We start from the raw sequence: 25,653 nt of genomic DNA, 5'->3' as shown, positions 1-25,653 counted from the left end.
CTGTTGAACGGCCAATGGAAGAACAAGGCGCACAGGCGTCCGCAGGAGGGGTAATCGGTGAGTTGCAGCGGATCCTCACCGCTTTCACGACTCGGTTAGACTTGATGGCCGAGCAGAACGCCCTCCTGAACCGCAGGGTGGAGGCTCTCGCCGCGCAGGTGGAAGCGCGCCCTCCGGGCGCCGCTGCGGCTCTCCCTCCCGTAGACCCTGTGCGTGACAGCGACGTTCCACTGGTTGTCCAACGACCCCCCCCCACCGTCCCCTGAAGCATACATAAGCCCCCCAGAGCCGTACGGAGGCTGTGTGGAGACGTGCGCGGATTTCCTTATGCAGTGTTCGCTCGTCTTTGCGCAGCGTCCCGTCATGTACGTGACCGACGCTAGCAAAGTAGCTTATGTGATAAATCTGCTTCGTGGTGAGGCACGCGCTTGGGCTACAGCGCTCTGGGAGCAAAGTTCACGGCTCCTTCTGACATATGATGGGTTTGTGAGGGAGCTCAGAACAGTGTTCGATCACCCTAATAGAGGAGAGACCGCTTCAGCCGTGCTGCTGTCAATGAGACAGGGGCGCCGGAGCGCAGCTGCCTATGCAGTCGACTTCCGCATCGCGGCTGCGAGGTCCGGCTGGAATAGCACTGCCCTCCGCGCCGCCTTCGTAAACGGACTGTCATTGGTCCTCAAGGAGCACCTGGTGGCTAAGGACGAACCGCAGGATTTGGATGGGCTTATCGATCTTGTCATACGATTAGACAATCGGTTAAATGAGCGCCGTCGGGAACGAGACGAAGGGCGTGACCAGGCACGCGTCGTCCCTCTCCCTTCCGGTTCCAACCGCGTTCCGCCCTCCCCACGCTCCACGGCCCCTGCGCTCCGTGCGATCACAGCTCCCCCTGCTGACGAAGCTATGGACACGAGTAGGGCAACATTTAGGGCACCGGTCACACAAAGGAGGCTGGCCCGCGGAGCGTGTTTTGTTTGTGGCTCGATTGAGCATCAGGTAAGAGACTGCCCCGAGCGGTTAAACACCAACGCCCACCCCTAAACACTGGGCTAGGGGGGGGCCGAGACGTTCACGTGGGACACACCCACATCGCCACACGACTCCCAGTTACAATCCTTTATGACGATTTAACCCTGAAGGCCCCAGCACTGGTGGACACGGGCTCAGAAGGGAATTTGCTTGATAGCAAATGGGCCAGGGAGATAGGGTTCCCTCTGGTGGCGCTTACCTCGCCTGTGCAGGTACGGGCACTAGATGGCTCCCTACTCCCTCCAATCACCCACAAGACACCACCAGTAACTCTGGTGGTGTCGGGGAATCACCGGGAGGAGATCGAGTTTTTTGTAACTCCGGCCACCTCCCGTGTGATTTTAGGTTTTCCCTGGATGTTGAAACACAATCCCCGGATCGATTGGCCGTCCGGGGTAGTGGTCCAGTGGAGCGAGACCTGCCATCGGGTATGTTTAGGTTCCTCGGTTCCTCCCGGTTCCCAGGCCAGGGAGGAGGTCAGAGCCCCGCCCAATCTAGGGACGGTGCCGGTGCAGTACCATGACCTTGCGGAGGTGTTCAGCAAGGATCTAGCACTCACCCTTCCCCCGCACCGCCCGTATGATTGTGCCATTGATTTGGTTCCAGGCGTTGAGTTCCCGTCCAGCAGGCTGTACAACCTCTCACGACCTGAACGCGAATCAATGGAGACCTACATCCGGGACTCTTTGGCTGCCGGGTTGATCCGGAATTCCACCTCCCCGATGGGTGCGGGTTTCTTTTTTGTGGGGAAAAAGGATGGCGGATTACGTCCATGCATTGATTACAGGGGGCTGAACGAAATCACGGTTCGTAACCGATACCCCTTACCCTTGTTGGATTCGGTGTTCACGCCCCTGCATGGAGCCAAGATATTCACCAAGCTTGATCTTAGGAATGCGTATCACCTGGTTCGGATCCGGAAGGGAGACGAGTGGAAGACGGCATTTAACACCCCGTTAGGTCATTTTGAGTACCTGGTCATGCCGTTCGGTCTTACAAATGCTCCCGCGACGTTCCAAGCATTGGTTAATGATGTCTTGCGGGACTCCTGCACCGATTCGTCTTCGTATATTTAGACGACATACTCATCTTTTCTCCGGATCCTGAGACCCATGTCCGACATGTACGTCAGGTCCTGCAGCGGTTATTGGAGAACCGGCTGTTTGTTAAGGGCGAGAAGTGTGAGTTTCACCGCACCTCTTTGTCCTTCCTGGGGTTCATTATCTCCCCCAACTCCGTCGCTCCTGATCCGGCCAAGGTTGCAGCGGTGAGAGACTGGCCCCAACCCACAAGCCGTAGGAAGCTGCAACAGTTCCTCGGCTTTGCGAATTTCTACAGGAGGTTCATTAAGGGCTACAGCCAGGTTGCTAGCCCCCTGACAGCCCTGACCTCACCAAAAGTCCCCTTCACCTGGTCGGATCGTTGCGATGCCGCGTTCAAGGAGTTGAAACGGCGCTTCTCGTCTGCACCCGTTCTGGTGCAGCCCGATCCTAGTCGCCAGTTAGTGGTTGAAGTGGATGCCTCGGACTCAGGGATAGGAGCTGTGCTGTCCCAGAGTGGGAAGACCGATAAGGTCCTTCATCCGTGTGCCTATTTTTCCCGCAGGTTGACCCCGGCTGAACGGAACTATGACGTCGGCAACCGAGAACTCCTTGCGGTGAAAGAGGCTCTTGAAGAGTGGAGACACCTGTTGGAGGGAACGTCCGTGCCATTCACGGTTTTCACTGACCACCGGAACCTGGAATATATCAGGACCGCCAAGCGGCTGAATCCCAGGCAAGCCCGCTGGTCACTGTTCTTCGGCCGTTTTGACTTCCGCATCACCTACCGGCCCGGGACCAAGAACCAGAAGTCGGATGCCTTGTCCCGGGTACACGAAGACGAGGTCAAAGCGGAGTTGTCGGCTCCACCGGAACCCATCATCCCGGAGTCCACTATCGTGGCCCACCCTCACCTGGGACGTAGAGAGAACCGTCCGGGAGGCCCTGGCACGAAGCCCGGACCCCGGGACTGGACCACAGAACAGACTTTACGTCCCACCAGAGGCAAGGGCTGCAGTCCTGGACTTCTGTCACGGCTCTAAGCTCTCCTGTCACCCAGGGGTGCGAAGAACCGTGGCAGTTGTCCGGCAGCGCTTCTGGTGGGCGTCCCTGGAGGTCGACGTCCGGGACTATATCCAGGCCTGTACCACCTGTGCCAGGGGCAAGGCCGACCATCGCAAGGCTCCGGGACTGCTACAGCCGCTGCCCGTGCCTCATCGCCCCTGGTCCCACATCGGCCTGGATTTTGTCACGGGCCTCCCGCCGTCCCAGGGAAACACCGTAATCCTCACGATAGTGGACCGATTCTCCAAGGCGGCCCACTTCGTGGCCCTCCCGAAGCTCCCTACGGCCCAGGAGACAGCGGACCTCCTGGTCCACCACGTCGTCCGCCTGCATGGGATACCATCAGACATCGTCTCCGATCGCGGTCCCCAGTTCTCCTCGCATGTCTGGAGGAGCTTTTGCCGGGAACTGGGGGCCACGGTCAGTCTCTCGTCCGGGTATCACCCCCAGACCAACGGGCAAGCAGAGCGGGCCAATCAAGAAATGGAGCAAACACTGCGTTGTGTGACAGCCGCGCACCCGGCGGCCTGGAGTACTCATCTGGCCTGGATCGAGTACGCCCACAACAGTCAAGTGTCATCAGCCACCGGCCTCTCCCCCTTTGAGGTGTGTTTGGGGTATCAGCCCCCGTTGTTCCCGGTGGTTGAGGGGGAGGTCGGTGTGCCCTCGGTCCAGGCCCACCTGCGGAAGTGCCGTCGGGTGTGGCGCGCCGCCCGTTCTGCTTTGTTGAAGGCCCGGATGAGGGCGAAGACCCATGCAGACCGGCGGCGGACCCCGGCCCCTACGTATCGCCCCGGGCAGGAAGTGTGGTTGTCCACAAAGGACATCCCACTACAAGTGGCCTCCCCTAAACTACAGGACAGGTACATAGGACCGTTTAAAATCCTCAAGGTCATCAATCCCGCCGCAGTGAGGCTTCAGCTTCCAGCCTCACTGCGGATCCATCCTGTGTTTCATGTGTCGAAGCTCAAGCCCCATCACACCTCGCCCCTCTGTACACCCGGTCCGGCACCACCTCCTGCCCGGATCATCGATGGCGAGCCGGCTTGGACAGTGCGCCGGTTGTTGGACGTCCGTCGGATGGGCCGGGGCTTTCAATATCTGGTGGACTGGGAGGGGTATGGTCCCGAAGAACGCTCCTGGGTGAAGAAGAGCTTCATCCTGGGACCCGGCCTCCTGGCCGACTTCTACCGTCGCCACCCGGACAAGCCCCGGCGGGCGCCAGGAGGCGCCCGTTGAGGGGGGGGTCCTGTTGTGTGGGCCGCTGAAGAGGAGGTACTGCTGGCCCACCACCACCAGAGGGCGCCCTGCCTGGAGTGCGGGCTCCAGGCACCAGAGGGCGCCGCCGCCCCACAGGAGCTGCCTCGGTAACAGCTGTCACCCATCACCTGAGACAGCTGACGGCAATTATCACTGGGGTATATCAGCAGGACGGCATCTCCACCTCATCGCCGAGATATCGTTCTACCTGGAAGGTAATAATCTCAGCTGACTGCTTGACAGTAACCTTTGTGATTTTTGTGAGTGATTGCAGACTTTTTTCTCCAACGAGAGGTGGAGGTAGCTTCCCTGCCGTGCAGGTTGCTGGGTGCAAACGCGCCCACGTTTAATTGTGTTCTTGTTCCTCGCCAGCAGTACCAGGTCCGACACGCGGAGGCAGTGGCCACCTGGGAGTTCGGAACTTGGCGGCTCCAGTATTCCCGGGGTCCTGTGGCGGAGGAAACCGTGTGGTTCCGGTTCTACTTGGAGAGGCGTCTCCTATCTTCGAGCCTGCCCACACGACACCTTGGTGAATTGAACTTTGTCCATTGTTGTAATTTGTTGTTTTTGTTGTGCACGTTCGCAACAGTAAAGTGTTGTTATTTGACCTATTCCATTGTCCGTTCATTTGCGCCCCCTGTTGTGGGTCTGTGTTCCTACACTTTCCCAACAATACATGTATCATGCTCCTACAATACCTACATACTGGGGTAGCGAAGATTTTGTAACAATCAAGCATTGTATTTTCATTTTATTGATGAAATACTGTTTCATTATTGATAAATTTAAATAAGTCTATGCTTTATATATTTCTACATATATTTTGATCTAGCTCCAAACAATAATATTCTTTATGCCTTGCAGTATTTAATATTCAAAAATGTATGAATCAGCACAAGAACCAATTATACAGCTGTGTACCATAAGAGAACATCCTTTACATGATAATGATATTTAAGTTGCTTGCATCATGACCAAGACTTGCTGCCGTTTCAGTCAGAATATAGGTGGCACTTCTGTCTGTTGTTTTGGTCCTATCCAATGCTGCTGCAAGTCCTGGTGTTACAACAGCTTTAATTTTACTGGCTTTTTGTGGCACTGGCATAACAAATTCTTCATCTGGACTTTCTGTGTTCTCTTCACTCTGGCTGGAGACAGTGTCAGGTAGTGAGACATTAGATGGTCCAGGCTCCTCCAGTTTCTCTTTGTATTTTGCTTCTGCAGCTTTCCTTTTTTTCTGCTCTTTGTTCTTTGGCAGTTTGTATTTTATCTATGCCTGTCATGCATCCTCTACCTTTCTCTCGCTGAGCAAGTAGGAACTGTCTGTCATCTTCAAACTTTATCATTGTTAGGACATCCTGATGTGCCATGTCAAACAAGTCCTCCAAAGATTCACAAAACACTGTTTCATCTTTCTTCTGCTTGTCTGTATTGCGATTCTTGGTCTTTTTCAATGTTTTCCATTTTCCGAACACCTTTTCTAACTTTGTGATCAGATGCTGCTTTGCCCTCAGTGGGATTCTAGCTCTCTCCCAAAAAGGAACTGCCATGTCTATAGAGGTCACAGCAGCATCATGGACAGTTTTCTTCAAATCAGTGTGTTTGAAGAAAAATATCTTGAGTATTTGCCCATTTGAGGGCAATTTATTTCCCTTTATTTCAGTCGGTGGAACCAATAAGGTATACAAATGTTCTACTTCTAGTAGCTGACATGTTTTACTGAAGTTTCCAGTTAATGGTTAAGCATGTTAAGTCAGCAAGTGTCTCTTTTTACATTTATCTCATGTTAGATTCACCATCACCAAAGATCTAAAAGAAAAGAAGCTGTGAATTGAAGCAAAATTTTCAGCTTGTAGCCTAAAATAACATTTTTGAAAGTATGTTGTTTGTGAGAAATATTTAAACCCAGGTATAGTTTTAAATTGAATATAAAATTATACTTTAGTTACACTCAGGTGGTTAACTTCTATCCTCTTTATAAGTGATGTGATTAGATACTGGATAATGTATAACCTATTGCACGGGCACTTGGGCAGCGATAACTGATATATTTACAACCTTCAGCTATGATGTGCTACCTCTAAATATTAATGTATGACAAAAGTATTTGGCAGGCTTTCTTTTTTCCCAAAGCATCATAAAATGAAGGGGTGAGAGTAATGAATTTCCAACTTTTATTTTTTTGAACCACCCTAGCCGATACCGAGTCCCGATCCGATACTTTAAAAAACTGAAGGAACAATTTTAATTACAAGTGTTCTAAATGTTTTTAAACAGTAATCTTAAATTTTGAGGTAACAAACAACAACAACAAAAAACATTTCCAAGGATTTTTCTTCAGACACGTGGTTTCTGCACTGATCTGTGGTTCAAATCCCCGCCTGACTGGAAAATCACTAAGGGCCCTTGGGCAAGGTATTTAATCCCCTATTGCTCCCGGTGTGTAGTGAGCACCTTGTATGGCAGCACCCTGACATCGGGGTGAATGTGAGGCATAATTGTAAAGTGCTTTGAGCGTCTGATGCAGATGGAAAAGCGCTATATAAATGCAGTCCATTTACCATTTGTACAGATCAGTGGTTTCTGCCACTAGTCTTCCGTGTTGTGGCCCGACGCGTCATTCCTACTGGACAGCGCGAAGCTACGTCATAGCTCAGAGCGTCGAAAGTTCAAAAGTCTATTTGAAAAGTAAAAGGAAAAAAAAAACAACTTACATTTGTGTCCTGACAGTCCTCAGTGTCGCTCTGATGCTTTATCAGTGTTCAACAAGTTCAGAGCAGCGCAGTGAACGTGAATGAAGACGGAAGCTCTTTAAGATGCGCTCCTAAATGTGATGAGTGCGCACGTTGCTCGTGCGCACACCATCTCTCACTCCGTTTTGCAAACAAACGATCACAGGACAATTTGTTTTTTTCTTTTTGTTAATCAGATGACAGATCGTCGTCCTTAGGACTTGGTCAGCACCAGGTCCTGCTGCGCACAGAGGGATGACTGAGCAAGAGTTTCGGTGGGAAAGTGTCCATCATCCTCTTGTCATTCCATCAAGGCGTCAGGCTGAGTGCGTAAACACACCAACAGCCGTTCTGCGAAATAAACTTTGCACGTGTAACTCCCCCTACCTCTGTCCGGTTGAACTTATGTTTTTTTCTTTAGTTCAATTAAAAAAAAAAAAAAAAAAAAGATCGGATTGACAAGCGGCAATGCGCGCTCCCATCAGAAGCATCACATCAAAAGCTGAACTAAAGCAACGCTTCTGACGCCTTTTAAAAGCAACGCGTCTCATGCCTCTGACGCTTCCGACACGTGAAAGGCCCATTAATCTGCAATAATAAACCTGAAATAGCGCCGATCAAAATAATGAGGATAAAATCTATATCGGATTCCTGATCGGGATGCAACGTCCATTTTTGATCAAGTCTGAAACCACATGACCGGGCCCGATTTCCGATCATGTGATTGGATCAGGACATCCCTACTTTTAATCACACACTTCTAATCACTAGACCGACAAGATTATTAACTAGACATCGGTCTAGCAGGGGAAAATATCAACGAGACATAGTCAAAGGTTCCTGCTGTGTTTCCTCGGACCAGTGGGTTTCTCTACTCCTGGCAGGCCTATGAGGTTCTCGGACCAGAACCTGTTGGTTGTACCTCAGTCAAGGCTGATGACCAAAGAAGACCGTGCATTTGAGATTGTGCCTCCCAAACTGTGGACTGCACTGCCACTACACCTACGTTCTGTGGACTCGGTTGAAACCTTTAAAGACAAGTTCAAGAGCCAGTTGTACAGACTATTAACTAGTTTTATGTTCTGTTTTGTTTTCCACTGTGAAGCATGTTGTGATTTTATCTTGAAATGTGCTATGCAAATAAATTTTACTTACTTTTTTGTAAAAATTACAACAAGCACAGTTCTTCTCCACTCCTCACGCATCCTCTCACTTTCCACGATTTTAAAGTTGTCTGCTTTCTACCACCCACAGAATAAGTGTGTGTGTGTGTGTGTGTGTGTGTGTTCGTTCAGTGAACGCTGGCAGTGGTTTCAATAGCTGCTGTTGCCATTACCAGGGTACTTTACACAAAAGTGATTGTCCCTTTTTTCAAATATTGATTTTATTAAACCGAAACTTAAATGATTGAGTGATAAAATGCATATTGTATAATTTATCATCCTTAGCATGCAAGGTTGCCACAGCTGAGAAATATATCAAAATAGTTCACAAAGTCAGGAATCTTTCAAACTCCATCACTGTGGTGTGACAGCAGTGTTGCCAGTTCTGCAGTTTTCCACAGAACTGGGCCACTTCTAAAGTATTGCAAATTATACTACAATTAGATTTGTTTGGAGGAAAATTAATTGGTAAGAATAGTCTACAGATAGTTTATCTTTTGCATTCAACCATTTTGGTTGGGGTCTCCACACTGAATCAGCCATGTAGCCGCATGTTGATTTGGCACACATTTTACGCCGGATGCCCTTCCTGATAGCTCCACATTACCTGGAGAATGAGCATAAGTGGTCTTGGACCCATAACCTACTGATTTGGAGGGAATCGCACTCACCACTTGCGCCACCACACTAAGCTAAAAACAGTTAACGTATTAGTCTGTAGAAAAGTCGTCGTTAGCGGCAGCCCTATAACATATTACAGAATGGTGTGATTCTTACAGCATGCCATTTAAACATTTTACTCATAGCTGTAAGACTCACCTTCCCAAACTGGTCAAAGTACTGCTTGACGTCCTCTATAGTTGTGTTGACAGACAGGCCTCCCACAAAGATCTTCTTGGTTCGAGTTACCAACTGCGAGAACAAATCAATCACGTTATTTTTCAGCAACTCCTCTACTGCAAATCGTTGTAATACTTTAAAAAACACACCTCTTGGCTCCACTCCTTTAAAAAGTTCTATGGTTTATATGATGCTCCAAATATTTATACAACCCCTGGCAAAAATTATGGAATCACCGGCCTCTGAGGATGTTCATTCAGTTGTTTAATTTTGTAGAAAAAAAGCAGATCACAGACATGACACAAAACTAAAGTCATTTCAAATGGCAACTTTCTGGCTTTAAGAAACACTATAAGAAATCAAGAAAAAAAGATTGTGGCAGTCAGTAACTGTTACTTTTTTAGACCAAGCAGAGGAAAAAAATATGGAATCACTCAATTCTGAGGAAAAAATTATGGAATCACCCTGTAAATTTTCTTCTCCAAAACTAACACCTGCATCATATCAGATCTGCTTGTTAGTCTGCATCTAAAAAGGAGTGATCACACCTTGGAGAGCTGTTGCACCAAGTGGACTGACATGAATCATGGTTCCAACACGAGAGATGTCAATTGAAACAAAGGAGAGGATTATCAAACTCTTAAAAGAGGGTAAATCATCACGCAATGTTGCAAAAGATGTTGTTTATTCACAGTCAGCTGTGTCTAAACTCTGGACCAAATACAAACAACAAAGGACATTCCCCTCCAAGTGATCTCACCTAAACTGCAGGATCGGTACATCGGTCCATTTAAAATCCTCAAGGTCATCAGTCCAGCCGCGGTGAGGCTTCAGCTTCCGGCCTCACTGCGGATCCATCCCGTTTTCCATGTGTCCCGGAATAAGCCACATCACACCTCACCCCTCTGTACTCCGGGTCCGGCACCACCTCCTGCCCGGATCATCGATGGCGAGCCGGCTTGGACTGTGCGCCGGCTGTTGGATGTCCGAAGGATGGGCCGGGGCTTCCAGTATTTGGTGGACTGGGAGGGGTACGGCCCCGAAGAACGCTCCTGGGTGAAGAGGAGCTTCAACCTGGACCCGGCCCTCCTGGCCGATTTCTACCGCCGCCACCCGGACAAGCCTGGTCGGGCGCCAGGAGGCGCCCGTTGAGGGGGGGGGTCCTGTTGTGTGGGCCGCTGAAGAGGAGGTACTGCTGGCCCACCACCACCAGAGGGCACCCTGCCTGGAGTGCGGGCTCCAGGCACCAGAGGGCGCTGCCGCCTCACAGGAGCAGCCGGGGTGACAGCTGTCACTTATCACCTACAACAGCTGTCACCAATCATCTGATCTTCAGTGGTATATCAGCAAGACGACATCTGCACCTCTTTGCCGAGATATCGCTCTACCAAGGAGGTAACGTTCTCAGCTGACTGTGTTGACTTTCTGACAGGAATATCTGTTGCTTGTGTGTGTTGGACAGCAGATATTCTGTTTCTTTTTTCGACGAGAGGTGGAGGTGGTTTTCCCCACCATACGTGTTGCTGGGTGCACACGCACCCACATCTAACTGTTTTTGTTCCTCGCCAGCAGTACCAGATCCGACAAGCGGAGGCAGTGGCCACCTGGGTGTTCGGGACTTGGCGGCTCCAGTATTCCCAGGGTTCGGTGGCGGAGGAAATCGTGTGGTTCCGGTTCTGCTTTGGACGGACGTCTCTTATCTTCGAGCCTGCCCACGTGACACATTTTTTGTGAATTGACTACTTGTCTACAATTGTAATTTGCCGTGTTTGTTGTGCTTCTTCACAACAGTAAAGTGTTGTTATTTGACTTCCTCCATTGTCCGTTCATTTGCGCCCCCTGTTGTGGGTCCGTGTTCCTACACTTTCACAACATTTTCAGCCGGTTTCAGCCTCATTCACCCAACTTCATGTTATGTGTGAAGGGGCCATAACTTACAAACAAGAAATGCTTATAATGATGACAAAATCAATCATGTGTTGAACTTTGATGCACCAGTTCAATAAAAACGTTTTCCTTTTGTAATATCGGGACTCCAGTCCATCAGATTTTACTAGTTTGTTTTCTTTAGGTCTGTTGGCCACCAAGGCCACCACTGCTTGTGAAAACCATAACAAAATTAACAGATTTGTGGCATCTGACTGATGAGCCATGTAAAAGCATTAGTATCAGCAACTGATTCAGCCCGTTGCTCAAAGTTCATATAAATACAGGTTAAAAAAAAGCATTATTACTGTAGTATCGTTCATGTTATTAATTTTCTCTGTGAAATACGGCCATGTGGTTTTGTTGGATATAACTCAACATGACACGCAAACACTCAATACCGCTCAAGGAAAAAGAAACTCAGTCACAGAAATAAAATTACAGCTTCCAATTACAAACAAATTCATTTTATTATCACCTTGACACCTCCTAAAATAGCCATGGCCATTGTGGTCTCATTAAAAACTCATTTAGATGAGAAATTGTACAACTTAATCCAGAGTAAAAGACAGATGAGCATGTTGGACACATTTACTTTACCTGATCAGAGGCAGGAGAGAAAACTGAATTATACACACGTCTGCAGAGCAGAGGTCCTCAGATCACCAGCTTTAAATACTCTGCTTTCAGTTTAAACTATATTTTTGAATAAACCTCAAACTGGAAGTTTCCAAAAGTACGTTGATGATTTTCATGTCACGTATCTTTTTTTTTTTTTTTTTTTTTTTTTTTTTTTAGGTAGGGCAGGTAGGTCAGTGGGATAAAGCGTTGAGCTACCAGTATGTAGATCTGGATTTGATTCCCAGTCACGACACTCTTGTCACTCGTTATGCATCATCCCAGTCCACCCAGCTGTAAACGGGTACCGGCCTTGGCTGGGAAAGTAACCTGTGATGCGGCAGAGGAGTCCCTGGAAAAGTAACCTGTGATGGACTAGCGTCCTATCCAGAGCTATTTGCGGATTGGAATTTCCCGATTCAACCTGTGGGCTTTTCCAATCCAGGAGAGAAACTGCATCTGTGAAACCTCTCTCGTGCTGCCTGCTCTGCTCCATTTACTGCTGAGTGGGAGGAGAGGAGGGGGAGGTTCCTGAGCTGGAGCCGAGCTGTTTCTTCCATGCACCGCAGCTGAGAGTTTTAAGGCACCGGTAATGCAAAATTTCCACCTGGCCCTCGGGTTGAAATGGTCTATGCTGCCGAGCACGGATTTCTCAAGAAATAAACTGAATTGTTACTGAAAAATCAGCCGCTTCAATGTCCGGAGGCTGTGAAACACTAACAGCAGCTCAGAGCACAGCTGAGGAGTACAGTTGAACAGAAATTCATGTTCTCTTCGCTGAATGGGAAAACTCCACCAAAATCCTTCAGTAACCCAGGGTTACTCCCGTGAGCGGCGCTGATGATACATTTACAAATTTAGAGTTTATTTCATAGTTGAAAGGCTTCGTGTTTGCTCAGTAGGAAAATGGCAAGCGAGGGAGAGACAGAGACAGAGAGAGCAAGTGAGAGACAGAGAGAGCGAGCGAGGGAGAGAGGACTTTTTCTTTTTTTTGTTCCAACACTTGCTTTGACAATGTAAACATATGTGAATTGAGAGAGCGAGAGACAGGACTTCATTTTTACTCTGAAAACTTGCTGTGATAATGTAAACTCCCATATCAATAAAGCTCCACTGAAATTGAAAATTGAGAGGGGGGGGGGAGAGAGAGAGAGAGAGAGAGTGCTGTCTTTTCTCTTTAAGTCTATAAAAATGAGGCTATAAAAATCTAAAAAATAGAAGTACTTAATTCTTTCAACAAAACATCAAATCTAGGCTTTCATTTAGATACACCTTCTGGCAAATTGTAGCTGAACTTTCAGGCCAAGTAGATGCAGATGAAACCTTGGAACACAGATCTGTCCAAGATGTCTCTAGCAGGTGGAACAGCACCTACATTATGATGACTCGCCTGCTGCAACAGAGATGATCACTGACTGCACCTCTGTCTGACCCAGCAGTAATACAGAGACCTCAAAGCTGATCAGTGGACCACACCAGAGGAACTGGCGAAACACTCTCCAGGCCTTTGAATGTGTCACTGGCTACTTGAGCAGTGAAAGATATGTTGGCAGTCTCTGCCCTGCCTCCTCTGGTCAGACGGCTCCCGTGACAGAGCTCCTGTGCAAGGCAGCTGCTTCAGAGGAGCTCACTGGATGCAGGTCAGGAGAGGTCAACCTTACAGATAGTAAGTCCCTTTGGCTGCTCCCTTGTTTGCGCTCGGGGTCGCCACAGCAAATCCAAGGTGGATCTGCATGTTGAATTGGCACAGGTTTTACGCTGGATGCCCTTCCTGACGCAACTCCACATTACATGGATGAATGTGGCAGGAATCCTGAACCTTCTGCACTGAAACTAAGCACATTAACCACTTGGCCACCACCCCTGCAGAGGTCAACCTTACAGATAACCCAAGAAGATCCAATCACTGCTGCTGCACTATATCCACGGTTTCAAAAACTGAAACTCCTGACACCGGACAAGAGGTTGAGTGCTCAAGCTTCAAACGCAAGCTCTACCTGTACAGCCCACTGACTGGAGGACTACTAAAGTACCAGTGTACCAGCTGAGAGAACTCCAGGTAGGTCTGTTTCACCACGTGGATGTAAGTCAACAGACAGTGAGAACAATCAACACGACACACACAACCAAGGGATCGCTAATGACATACAGTTTAATTATTTAAATAGGAACCATCTCTCTTAGTTTGATACAAAGAGCAAATTATGACTGTGCATATTATTGACTGAACATTACAGATTTAGCCACCAGGTTAATTTCCATCTGTTGTCCAAATGGCAGGTGCTGATGTTGTCTAGACAGTAGACCATCTCAAAGATGGAAGGCTCCCTGTCTCCATGGAGGACACAAATCTCCAGCTTTTGCATCACAAGTCAAAACCTTCTTCAGGGCTCGAAATAGTACGTGCATGTGCTAGTTTGTGCACGTATTATTCGAGTGGTGCACGTAATTTTATACTGCACTTGCACTGGTGCAAGTAACTTTAGCCAAGTTTTATCAACTATAAGCACCAGTAGAATGAACCAATAAGGGAAAAAAAAATTTTTCCAGTGTGTTGTCTTCGTCTTTCCTGCATTTTATGACTCTCACACATGGAGCGAGTTGCTGTGACGATTCGTTCACGAGCGCACGTGGAAAAAAAAAAAGTCTGCCACTGCCGCTGCCCTCAAACTCTGTCATAACCACACCGGACCTGCTTCGAGTTGCTTCCTGTGGCGTCAGGTACGCACAGCAGAGGAGCAGAGAGGAGGTGAGAACGCACCCTGCAGGTTCTCTGCACAGAGAAGTCAGAGTGCACAGTTTGGCTGCAGACAGACTGTGCACTCTGACTTCTCTTCTAGTTTATATTTGTTCTTGTGCTGAGCTGCAGGTCTGCACTCTGAATTCTGTTATAATTTATCTTTCCTCCTTTGACCGCGAGATGCGCGCGCACATGCGTGCGAACAAACCGTCAGTGAGTAAATGTGGAGATGTCTGGAATTATAGTTGATGTGGACATGTCCTGTGTCTTGCAATCAGTCTATGAGCAGGACTTGTGTCCTTTTTTGTCCTTTATTTAACACTGTGATGAGAGAGCATTTTTTTTCTGTGCTCTTTTTTTGAGCGCGTAGTTTTACTGCATTGTGTACATGGTATAAAAACAATCCTGCGTGATTTATACTTCAGGAACAATGGAACACAGACCGCAGGAATCATACATTGGTGTCGGGTAACGTTGTATTGTGAGGGTGTGGCTTCCAGTCACGTCGAGTAACGTCGCGTTGCTCTGACTTGCGCTGAAACCACTTAATTTCTGCGTCGAGCACAGGACGCAAAAAAAATTAAACATGTTTAATTTTTGGCGTCCAATTTGCTTCGTCCTTTGCATCCCTCGTGCTGTTGTGGCGTCGAGCTGCTTGTCTCGGCACTGAGTTGCTTCCACGCGTCGTCGTCATGACGACACATGATGCAACTGGGAGCAGCCCCAGTGTGAAAAAAGGGGCTTTACGGGCCCGGACAGGAGCAGTCAGACACATCAGAGGAGGAGTTTTAAGGTTGATATAAGACTGACTTTTGGTTGTGCAAGTAACTTTTTTTGGTGCAAATAATATTTTTGTTACTAGCACCAGTGCAAGTAGGTTAAAAAATGTATTTCGACCCCTGTTCTTATTATTCCTGCTCCATGTGGGCACGTGTCCTCAGCGGCTGGAACATCGGGCACGTCGGCGTGCTCATCTTCCTGCTATGGGTGCTGGTGAGAAAAAAATTTTTGACTGAATTTTTTTTTGGCATTGGATGGACTGTGTGTCCTCTAGGGGGGTCACGGAGCATGCTCTCACAGAAAAAATGAATAAATAATTAAATGGTGCATTCTGGTAGAATCTTGGCACTCAATTCTTACTTAGAAAAATCAGTGTTCTCAGTTCTCAATTTTCTGGAGAATAGCTTAATCACTTCGCTGAAAAATCATATTTTAATCAATAATAGTAAATTGAATCAAATATGAATGTAATTTTTTTACATACTTTTATAACTTTTATTTTAGCTTATAACTTCACCACATGCAGTGACTGTTACTGCACCACAGTAGAAGGACATAATGTTAAAATTCAATTCAAATGTATGTATGTAGGATTCATTATTTTATCTTTGGGTTTTTTTTTTTCAAATAAACCACAGGCTGGTTGGCGCATTTGTGGCGCGATATTACGTCGCGTCCCCTCCTCCCCAAGTTGAAAAATCTCAACTTTTTCGTCTTGTTACCCCGCGATGACCAATCAGGGACTGGATATGTAGTGACGTGAAGATGTCTGGAGTTTATACTTGATATGGACATGTCCTGTGTCTGGCAGCCAGCCTGTGAGCAGGACTTATGTCCCTTTTGTCCTTTACTTCGCAATTATGAGTTTGTGGGGAGCGCGAGCAGCACTGCAGCAGCGGCCGTTTTTTTTTTTTTTTTTCACATGTGCACGCGAATGAATTGTCCGTGAAGATAATTTCATTAACTACACAGATGTATAATAAAACAAATGGTGACTGGTTTATAACACAATGATGAGAGTTTGAGGGGAGAGAGAGCAAGAAACCACATCGGCAACCAGTTTTTTTTTCTTTGTTGATATGTGTGCACGCGAACAGGACAGGAGGTCCTCAAACTGGGTCCTGGAGAGGCTGAGGTACCTGAAAGCGGCTGTCATCCAGACGCAACTCCTGCAGCAAATGATGAAACTCCACGAATTGGGAACATCTCATGAGGATGTTGTGAACCCAGCGACGGCAACAAATAGAGCAAAGCAACTCGCTCCGTGCGATCAAGGTCCGCCATGTTGAGTTGATGCTGAGCAGAATGGAAGCTCCTCCTATTTGATGATGCATTGGAGCTAATTTTCACAGCCAAAATTCCGCCCAGGCAAAGCGACATACCAGGCGATGTGGCATTGCGTCGCGCCAGTGTAAACGTGGCATTACAGGTCTTGTTGGGAAGGACAAGTGGTTGCGGAAGGTTCTGTTAATCATACAGCAGATGAGCAGAGCGACACCAGTGCTCTACGAGAACATCAGCTCAGGAAGCAACAGTCAAAATAACTCAACTAACAGTTGAAGTCCACAGAAGGATGGTCCACTCACCTTGGGCTGCGCTCTGCGAGGGAATGCAACCTTTGGATCAATCTAGAGAAAGACGAGAATACAAAGAGTCGGGTTAGTGACTCCACAAAGGTTCATATCTCAGTGTTTACAGTGTTTTTCTTTTGGTTTTATTGTCCATCATAGCAAATTATTTTTGAGCTCACGGTGCATTACAGATTTCACCTGAAGATAATTACAGTATGTATGTATGATTAACAGTCCAGGCGTTTATTTTTTCAAACCATGCGCCTGAACGAGGCAGGCTCCTACTCAAGGCTGGCGAGTGTTAACTGCTGCCTGCTCTGTAACTTATAAGTTTCACACATGTCCCTAGGTGTGGAGACCCAAAGACAACCGCTTTACATCGGTCATGTAGCAAAGAGCAAGACGTTCTCAAAATCTCATTAATGGGATGGAAAGAAATCAATGCAATGCTAAATCAAAACCATAGCAGTGCTCCACCTACCATCATTCCTCTGCAACTGACACCGTGGTACGCTGTTTCATCTTAGGATTTTAAGTAACACTCCGCAGTGGACAAATTATTTACTGTAAAACCCCAATTCCAATGAAGTTGGGACGTTGTGTGAAATGCAAATAATGGATGAAAAATGGATGCCTGCAACACGTTTCAAAAAAGCTGGGACAGGGGCAACAAAAGACTGGGAAAGTTGGTGAATGCTCAAAGAACACCTGTTTGGAACATTCCACAAGTGAACAGGTTAAATAGAAACAGGTGTCATGATTGGGTATAAAAGGAGCATCCACAAAAGGCTCAGCAAAGATGGGGTGAGGAGCAACACTTTGTGAACAACTGCGTGAAAAAATAGCCCAACAGTTTAAGAACAATGTTTCTCAATGTTCAATTGCAAGGAATTTAGGGATTCCATCATCTACAGCCCATAATATAATCAGAAGATTCAGAGAATCTGGAGAACTTTCTACACATAAGCAGCAAGGCCGAAAACCAACATTGAATGACCGTGACCTTCGATGCCTCAGGCGGCACTGCATTAAAAACCAACATGGTGTAAAGGATCTTACCGCGTGGGCTCAGGAACACTTCAGAAAACCACCGTCAGTTAACACATCTACAAGTGCCAGTGAAAGCCATACATCAACAACATCCAGAACTGCCGCCTCCTTCTCTGGGCCTGAGTTCATCTGAAATGGACAGACGCAAAGTGGAAAAGTGTGCTGTGGTCTGATGAGTCCACATTTCAAATTGTTTTTAGAAATGATGAACGTCGTGTCCTCTGGACAAAAGAGGAAAAAGACCATCCAGACTGTTACTAGTGCAAAGTTCAAAACCCAGCATCTGTGATGGTATGGGGGTGTGTTAGTGCCCATGGCATGGACAACTTACACATCTGTTATCGCAACATCAATGCTGAAAGGTGCATCCAGGGGAAACAGGTGAGTGCCTCATTCCTGCAACTCCTCCTCCAACCACCCAATCTCTTGCATATCCCCTCAAGCACACAGAGACCCCTGCTTCTCCTGGACCCTCCTGTGGCTAGCCCCATCTTGCTTTAAGTCTTCATCAAGACCTAAGCAAAGATTCTACACCTTCAAATAACATGTAATTGCATACATTTTTTTTCAAATGGATGCTCTTCGTATCTGCAGTTGTTTAGAAATAACTCCAACAAATATTCACTCACTCACTCACTCATCTTCAACTGCCTATCTGGGAAGCGGGGGCAACAGCTCAAGTAGGGGACCTCAGACTTCCCTTTCCCACATCACATTGACCACCTGTGACTGGCATTCCCAGGCCAGTGTGGAGATATAATCTCTCCACCTAGTCCTGTGTCTTGCCCGGGGTCTCCTTCCAGGATGTGCCTGGAACACCTCCCTAGGGAGGCGCCCAGGGGGCATCCTTACCAGATACCCCAACAAACATTCCTGATGTGTAAATCTGGAATCCTCTTTCAGATCTGTAATGAGCTCCTTGGACCTTTCCACTGAACTGTGTGTTGGTCATTTTACGTTGGCACAGAGAAGCTATGAGCTGTAGTCAATCATGATCACTAATAGGAAGGTAATTCTTATGTATGCTTATATATTTTGGGTCAAGGATGAACGCTGCGAAAATGGAAAGTTGATAGAACTAATAACTTAGCTAAATTAGTCAGTCTCACGTTGCCATTACCATGAGTGTATTACATTTAATATCTTCTGCCGGAAAAAACAAAAAGCTCTCAGTGCATGTGCGTGAATGTGTATAAAACTTTGATCACACACAAACATTTGTGGTTTGGTATGCTAATGTATTTTGGGTCAAGGATGAAGGCTGTGAAAACACAACGCTGATAGAAACAAAATTTTTGGAGCAACTGTGGATATTACCTAACTTTGCTAATTACATTCTAGACTAACACACCATTCCAGGAGGGGGTGGTAAATCATCTATATATAAAAAGCAGGAGTGTGTGTGTGTATGATTTTATTTAGTAAGTTCAATGTAAGTACATAAAATAATTGTAAATGTGTTAATAAAAATACATGTGAAACACTTATTTCCATTGTGGTCCACTTAAAAATAAAATGCGAATGGAGGAGGAGAAACAGGACCGTCAGTGACACGCTGTCTGTTTGTCCCTCGGTGGTTTGGTTTGGTGGATTATGGAGACACTGTGTGTGTTCTTTGTGTTGAGTGAGCATCTGTTATCTGGGTTCCACAGTCTACACCACACACACACACACACACACACACTGCAGTTAGTTTTATTTTTCCATACTTGACTCTTTTGGAATTCTTCTCCTGTTCGACTTATTGGACAGCTGCACAGAAAGAAGACAGCTCCCTCCTGGATCATCTGTGCTTAAGGGTTCTCTACCACAGAGGTCATATGTGTCTGTCCTCATGTTGGTTCATTTGTCAGGGCCCCTTCACACATAGTATGAATGTGGCCGAATTGCGCATGAAGCAGGAATCGTATGCAATACGTGTAAAATCGGAGCTGCCTCCAACCCTTCATACACCTGTTGTTACAACTATTTGCGCACACGATTGGCTGAAAGATAGAGAGTGCATTGTGCAAGCCCATTCGATCCCTCCCACGGCAGGTGTCGGCCAAATTCCAGGTGAGACACACGCACATCTAACATTGCTCGCTTGGCACTTTGAAAATCTGTGACCATTTGCGCTGTCAGCACGAAAACAGTCAGCAGACAATCACTGTCAAGCTGGCGCTGAAATTTGTCTAAGTGCCCCACAACTATGAAACTGCCAAGTACGCATGTGGCATGCCAGAGTGTGGGCTCCCCCCACAACACATGTGCGCATGTGTTTTGCGCGTTCCCCCAACACATGGCGTGCGTGTGGTTCATGCCACCCCTGCAGGCAAGGCGCCTCTCATCCGACCACAGAGGGATAACTTGGTCTGTGCGCTGAACGCACGGCTGTTATTGTGGCTGTCAACAGCTGCTCTGGTCCTGGACATCACAGCTGTAGAACACATCCCGTGTTTTGAAGGACATTGTGTGCGCTTGCTGTCGTCATGGAAATACATAAAAAACACATATCGCTTTTGCGACAGGCTGGAGAAACGGACCATCAGTTCATGTGGACACGCACCAGGTAGTCCTGAATGTCACGTCCGTTTGTACGTCCTGACACGCGTGTCCTGTGAGCGGCGCAGGACTATATGATAAGCCAACAGTGCAACAAATATGCCACTTTCAAACCACAAATGCCGTTTGGTCAGTTTTCACAGCGCTTTTCTCTCTTCTTTTTTTTTTTAAATACATTTATCTCCTACATTTATCTCCTTGTTGAGTTTAGCCATTTCACACTGCTTATAAGACAGTGATTGTAGCGCAGTGGTAAAGTTTCCATCTGGTAATCACAGCATTTGTAAATTGCAGGTTTGAATCCCGTGAGTGGCATTTTTTTTAATTAACCAGCATTATTTAACTGCGGGGTTTTGTATTGCCTCTCCTTTTATTGATATCAACCCAGTGATATTCATTAATTATACAGCTGATTTTTATTTTATTGTTCTCCACATCAGCGGTGCGATGTGGTGCACCACGTCCCAGCTGCTTGCACTGTGTTCCTGCTCACATGACACCGTCGTGTGCAAAGGTGCAATTTAGAACTAGAAATTGTGGGAGACAAAGTGCGAGGCCTGCAGGGCCAAAGCCCATAGGCCGGGGGTCTGGGGGCCGCTTTAGGCCCCCAGAAGCCAATGGTTTCTAGATAAGCTCAGATGCATTCTGAGCATCCAGAACAGTAATTTTAATGTTTTGAGAAGACCGTAAAGTGGACACCATTTGACTTATGCAATTTGAAACTGTGGATATTAGTACTTTATTCTGAGAATAGCCAGCATTGATTTTATTAACATCCTGGTGTAAGTAAGGTATCACCACATGTGTAGAACTCAAAAGAATGATAGGTTGAGTTTTCATTAAAAAAAAACAACTGCAATGTGGTAAAATGTATTCATAAATATGAAAGAACGGGCTCTTAATAATTATTAACTATCGCATACTGTAGTTTTTTCCTCAAGATTTGTTTTTGCATAAGTTTGAAAAAACAACAGATCATAAGTTTAGGATAAGTTACTTATCATGAATTTAATTTTCGAAGTGGCTCTAATGACAACACTCATACTGAACATAATTTCGCTTGCATAGACTGATTTTGGAGATCAAGCAATAATTGCAGATGGGCTTTCTGAGGTCCCAGATAGCTTTTCTGATTTCCTTTTCTAACTTTCAGAATTTAGTAAATTACCATATGGTCCACTGATACTTATGTGTAGACACTAGTCCCTAGAGGCAACTATTTTTGGTTTAAAATCTGGGCAAATGCAGTCACAGAAAATTCCGAATGTGACAAACAAGAAACAGGTGTTGTAAACAAGTCAATGCTGCCAAAAATAATACAAACTTGCAGAAACAAAGATACTATTCTGACATGGTTTTGCACATAAGACTGACATAGCATGTTTCAAGTACACACATATATGTCAGACGGTGGGGTGGACATACCATATTCTGTCCCCCCTGGTTGAAAAGGTGGGGGGACATGTCCCCCCCATCCCCCATCAAACTGCGCCCATGCTCGTGTGCATGACACCATCGCAGCGGGTTCATTCATGCCTGCCCATCAGCTCGATGTTTTTGTGGTTCACTCATACGAGCTGTTCCGCCGTGATTTGCCCTGATTTGTACTATGTGTGCCCTTAAAGCAATTACAGTTCATTTTTGGGTGTAGAGTCGGACAAAGTCACGTTTATTTTTACACTATATTTCACAAAATTTAAAAACAAAAACATCCTGTAACAAACAATTAATACTATTAAGTCACACAATAGCCTAAAGGACATCAGCTACACAACTTTAAAGTTGTGTTTGTTTTTCACTGTACTACAAACTTACCAAACCGTGATTTTTGTGAACCATTACACCCTTATTTTTGAGTCACTTTGGAATATAAATCGCAGGACCTCCCGAACTAGCTTAAAAATAATAATAATGCAAATTACTGTCTAGAAAATACAGCTTATATTTTAAACATTAGATGGGACACTTTGGCACTTAATCTGCTAAAGGGTGTGTTTTTGGTGTACTAATAGTTCAAAGGAGTCATTTTTTATTTGACAGTCCAGACTGATGTACAAATTGGCACTAAAGGGGTAAAATATGACACATATGATGTAATGTTTCTACTTCCGGGGACAGAAACACGGCACTTTCTGAGTTTTTGGGTAAATTACACAGAAACAAAGTGAAAATGCAAAGAAAAAGTGACGATGTGGTGGAAAGTGGACATGTGTTGCGGTTTGTTTATGACCCGGAGCTCAAACGTGTCAAGGCGGTTTTGCAGGCGAGAGAACGCAGCTACTCTGGTTAACTGTGTAGGCTAACACTTACCGACACAACCTCTCCTATTTGCCTCGTCTTTTCTTTTCCACTGGGAACCAAAAAAAAAAAACTTTGTGACTGCTTCAGTGATTGCAGCCGAAAACAAAACAGTGCACCATTTTACCATTTTGTCGTTAGAATTGACGCTGTTTGTGGGAAGAGATTAATCCCGGGCAGAGTGTGGGCGTGTCAGCACAAATCATTCGGAAATGGTGCAAGACTTGCACGCCTTAAACCAGCAGGTCTGCCAGGTGACAGAGTATTCTTTTAAGTTTACCGAGCCGAGCTGAATGGTTTGTGCTGAAACTCCCACACTCCGCCCGGGGATTCTCTGCCGTGTTCATGCTGGCTGTCCCCACATGTGGTCAAATCCCACAATAGCACCTAGGGGTTCAAACGAGACTGTGGTGCCCTATTATGACATCCATTAAGGCCCTGGTTCCCAGAGTGGGGTCTGATCCCCCTTAGGGGGGGGTGACAAAGATCATGGGGGTGTTACGTGGTTTTGTCAGATGTCAGATTATTAAAATATGTCATTAAAGGTCATCAAACAAAACCTATAATTACACTGATCTGTGTTAATGTTTTACAAAAACAGCCAAACAAAAATAAAATGGAAATGAATAACTTTATTGTGTGTGTGTGTGTGTGTGTGTGTGTGTGTGTGTGTGTGTGTGTGTGTGTGTGTGTGTGTGTGTGTGTGTGTGTGTGTGTGTGTGTGTGTGTGTGAAACAGTATTATATCATAAAAACCAGTATTCATACTGTATGTCTATTCACACACATGCACTCAAAATTTACATGTACTCTTTAAAAAAAAATGAGGAGCATAAGAGTAATAAAATAAAATCGAAAATTACATAACTAAAAACATACAACATATTTAAAAAAAAGTCGGGGTACTGGCAGTGGTGGGCACACTTCCGATAATCCGATAACAGATAATTATCGAAGATAATGTTTTCAGTATCGGATTATTTTTTTAGATAACTTAAAAAACCATTATCGGACCAATTATCTTCCGATTAATTTTTGTCCAATAACTTTTAAACCGATAAACAAAATAAACAAAGCTGAACAGCGACAAGCATTTTTAAAATTAGTTCAGCACCCACCTGTTAAAAGTTTTGTAACAGACGCATAGTTATAACCTTTGCAAACAGAAGAGAACTGCTTGTATAAAAAGCATCTTAATCCTCTGCAAACAAAGGACAAACAGCCCCAAAAGGAAAAAGAAAAAAACATTTTCTTTAACACCATACCGATATGTTGGCAATATGACCTAAGTCATCCAGAGGCATATATTTTTAACTTATGGTTCAAATTTTAACCAAACTAATTTTGGACAAGTTATTTAAAATTACTGTCATGTCTGAAGTTTCATAAATTAAAAATATCAGATATATGTTTTAGTTTTAAAGTAATGTGCTAATTTTTAAGGTTTTGTGAGCACATGCTGTGCCCCGCAGTGCATTTTGTGATGTAATCTCAGTACGTCACAACAGGACAAATGCATTTCAGACACTCTGTTCAGGCTCCATGGACAACAGCATTAAACTCTAGTGCCTAAAACTCTCTTGAATATATTCTCTGCGTTTATAGACGTTGATTTTTTTTAATTGCGTTTGTTAAATTCCACGCATTTTAAATGTGAGCAGACAGGGATTATCTAGAATTTGTTTTGAAAGCCTCTACTGCCATCTAGCATCTACCAGCCAGTAGTGTTCATGGCAGTGTCTGGGAACCAGTAGATGGCAGTGTTCTATTTATTTTGACCCCGGTTATATCAGATGATTGTCAAATCAACTTTTTTGGCTTTTTTTTTTTTTTTTTACAAATGAAGTTTAAAAACAAAACAACTGCAAAATATTATTATTATTATTATTATTATTACATTATTACAAGACAGCTCTGCAGTGTTTGCACAGGCACAGTGCGAACGGTTGGATGCTGCTTGTAGCTTTCAGCAGCAGGATAACCTCATGACGGCCGACCACAATAATATATCAAACAGGTTTGATTCTCATTCAACCATACGATCGGCGATCAGGAGGTGGTCGTCAGATGTTGACCACAGCTTGATACTCCATGAACACTACACGATGCAGGATGCACGATTAACCTGAAACTTTGTCCAAAAAATTCCTGCATGAAAAATCATCTCGCACACTGTAAAGCATGTTTTACAACATCAAATGAATGTTGTAAAGAAAATTTGCGATGACACTTCCAGGGCTCCGTAAAAATGCCTGTTTTTACAAATAAAAAAATGGAATATTTTACAAAAGCACATTTAAACACCAACACACGACAGACGTCACATTAACGTGTTGGTTCACATAATGAATGACTGAACCAATCAGTGTTTAGCAGAGGCACATTTACCCAGAATCCTTTGCCATCTGTCTCTTTGTTACAAAACGTCAGAATTAGTGCATTATTCAACATTAAAAGATATATGTTATATTTTAACTTTGTACAAATGACAGAATTGACATTAATGGAGTTATTCTATCGGTATTAATGTTATTTATAAATCAACACCATAACTCAATATGACTTTATTTTTCAAGACCTCCGCATGACCGGAGCTTTGTCATTGATAGAGAGCTGGCTTTACGGCTGCTCTCAGGGTGCCTCTGTGTTGGGAAGGCTGTAGTAAACAAGAGCTTCCAGCAGGGGCCGAATGTTGAAAGAAAAAAGTGTGGTCTCATTGTTTGGGTCTCGGGGTGCCTCTGTGCTCGGAGCGCTGTAGTAAACAAGAGCTTCCAGCTCGGGCAGACTGTTGAAAGAAAAAAGTGTGGTCTTATTGTTTGGGTCTGTTATTTTTAATATTATTAGAAGCAATTAAATTTGTTTTACTAGTAGTTGTAAATGTGCCAGAGATAATATTGGAATTTATCTGTTATCGGTTATCTGTAACTTCCGATACATTTTTGGGTGGTTTACTGTTATCTTTATCGAAGATAACTTTTCAGTTATCTGATTATGTGTT

At 45.4% G+C, this 25,653-nt stretch overlaps 1 protein-coding gene across 1 annotated transcript in view; it reads right to left on the bottom strand.

The window, feature by feature from the left end:
* msi1b (musashi RNA binding protein 1b) overlaps positions 1–25,653 on the bottom strand; it is a 164,011-nt gene that overhangs the window by 96,394 nt on the left and 41,964 nt on the right. The window contains exons 5-6 of the mRNA XM_034169683.1: positions 16,780–16,821; positions 9,109–9,201 (exon numbers count right to left, since the gene is read on the bottom strand). Coding sequence (XP_034025574.1) covers positions 9,109–9,201; positions 16,780–16,821 — 135 coding nt within the window. The remainder of the gene's footprint in view (positions 1–9,108; positions 9,202–16,779; positions 16,822–25,653) is intronic.

Source organism: Thalassophryne amazonica, chromosome 5 (assembly GCF_902500255.1).
Source record: "Thalassophryne amazonica chromosome 5, fThaAma1.1, whole genome shotgun sequence".
Lineage (NCBI taxonomy): Eukaryota > Metazoa > Chordata > Actinopteri > Batrachoidiformes > Batrachoididae > Thalassophryne > Thalassophryne amazonica.
This window is presented reverse-complemented; position numbering and strand designations above follow the sequence as displayed.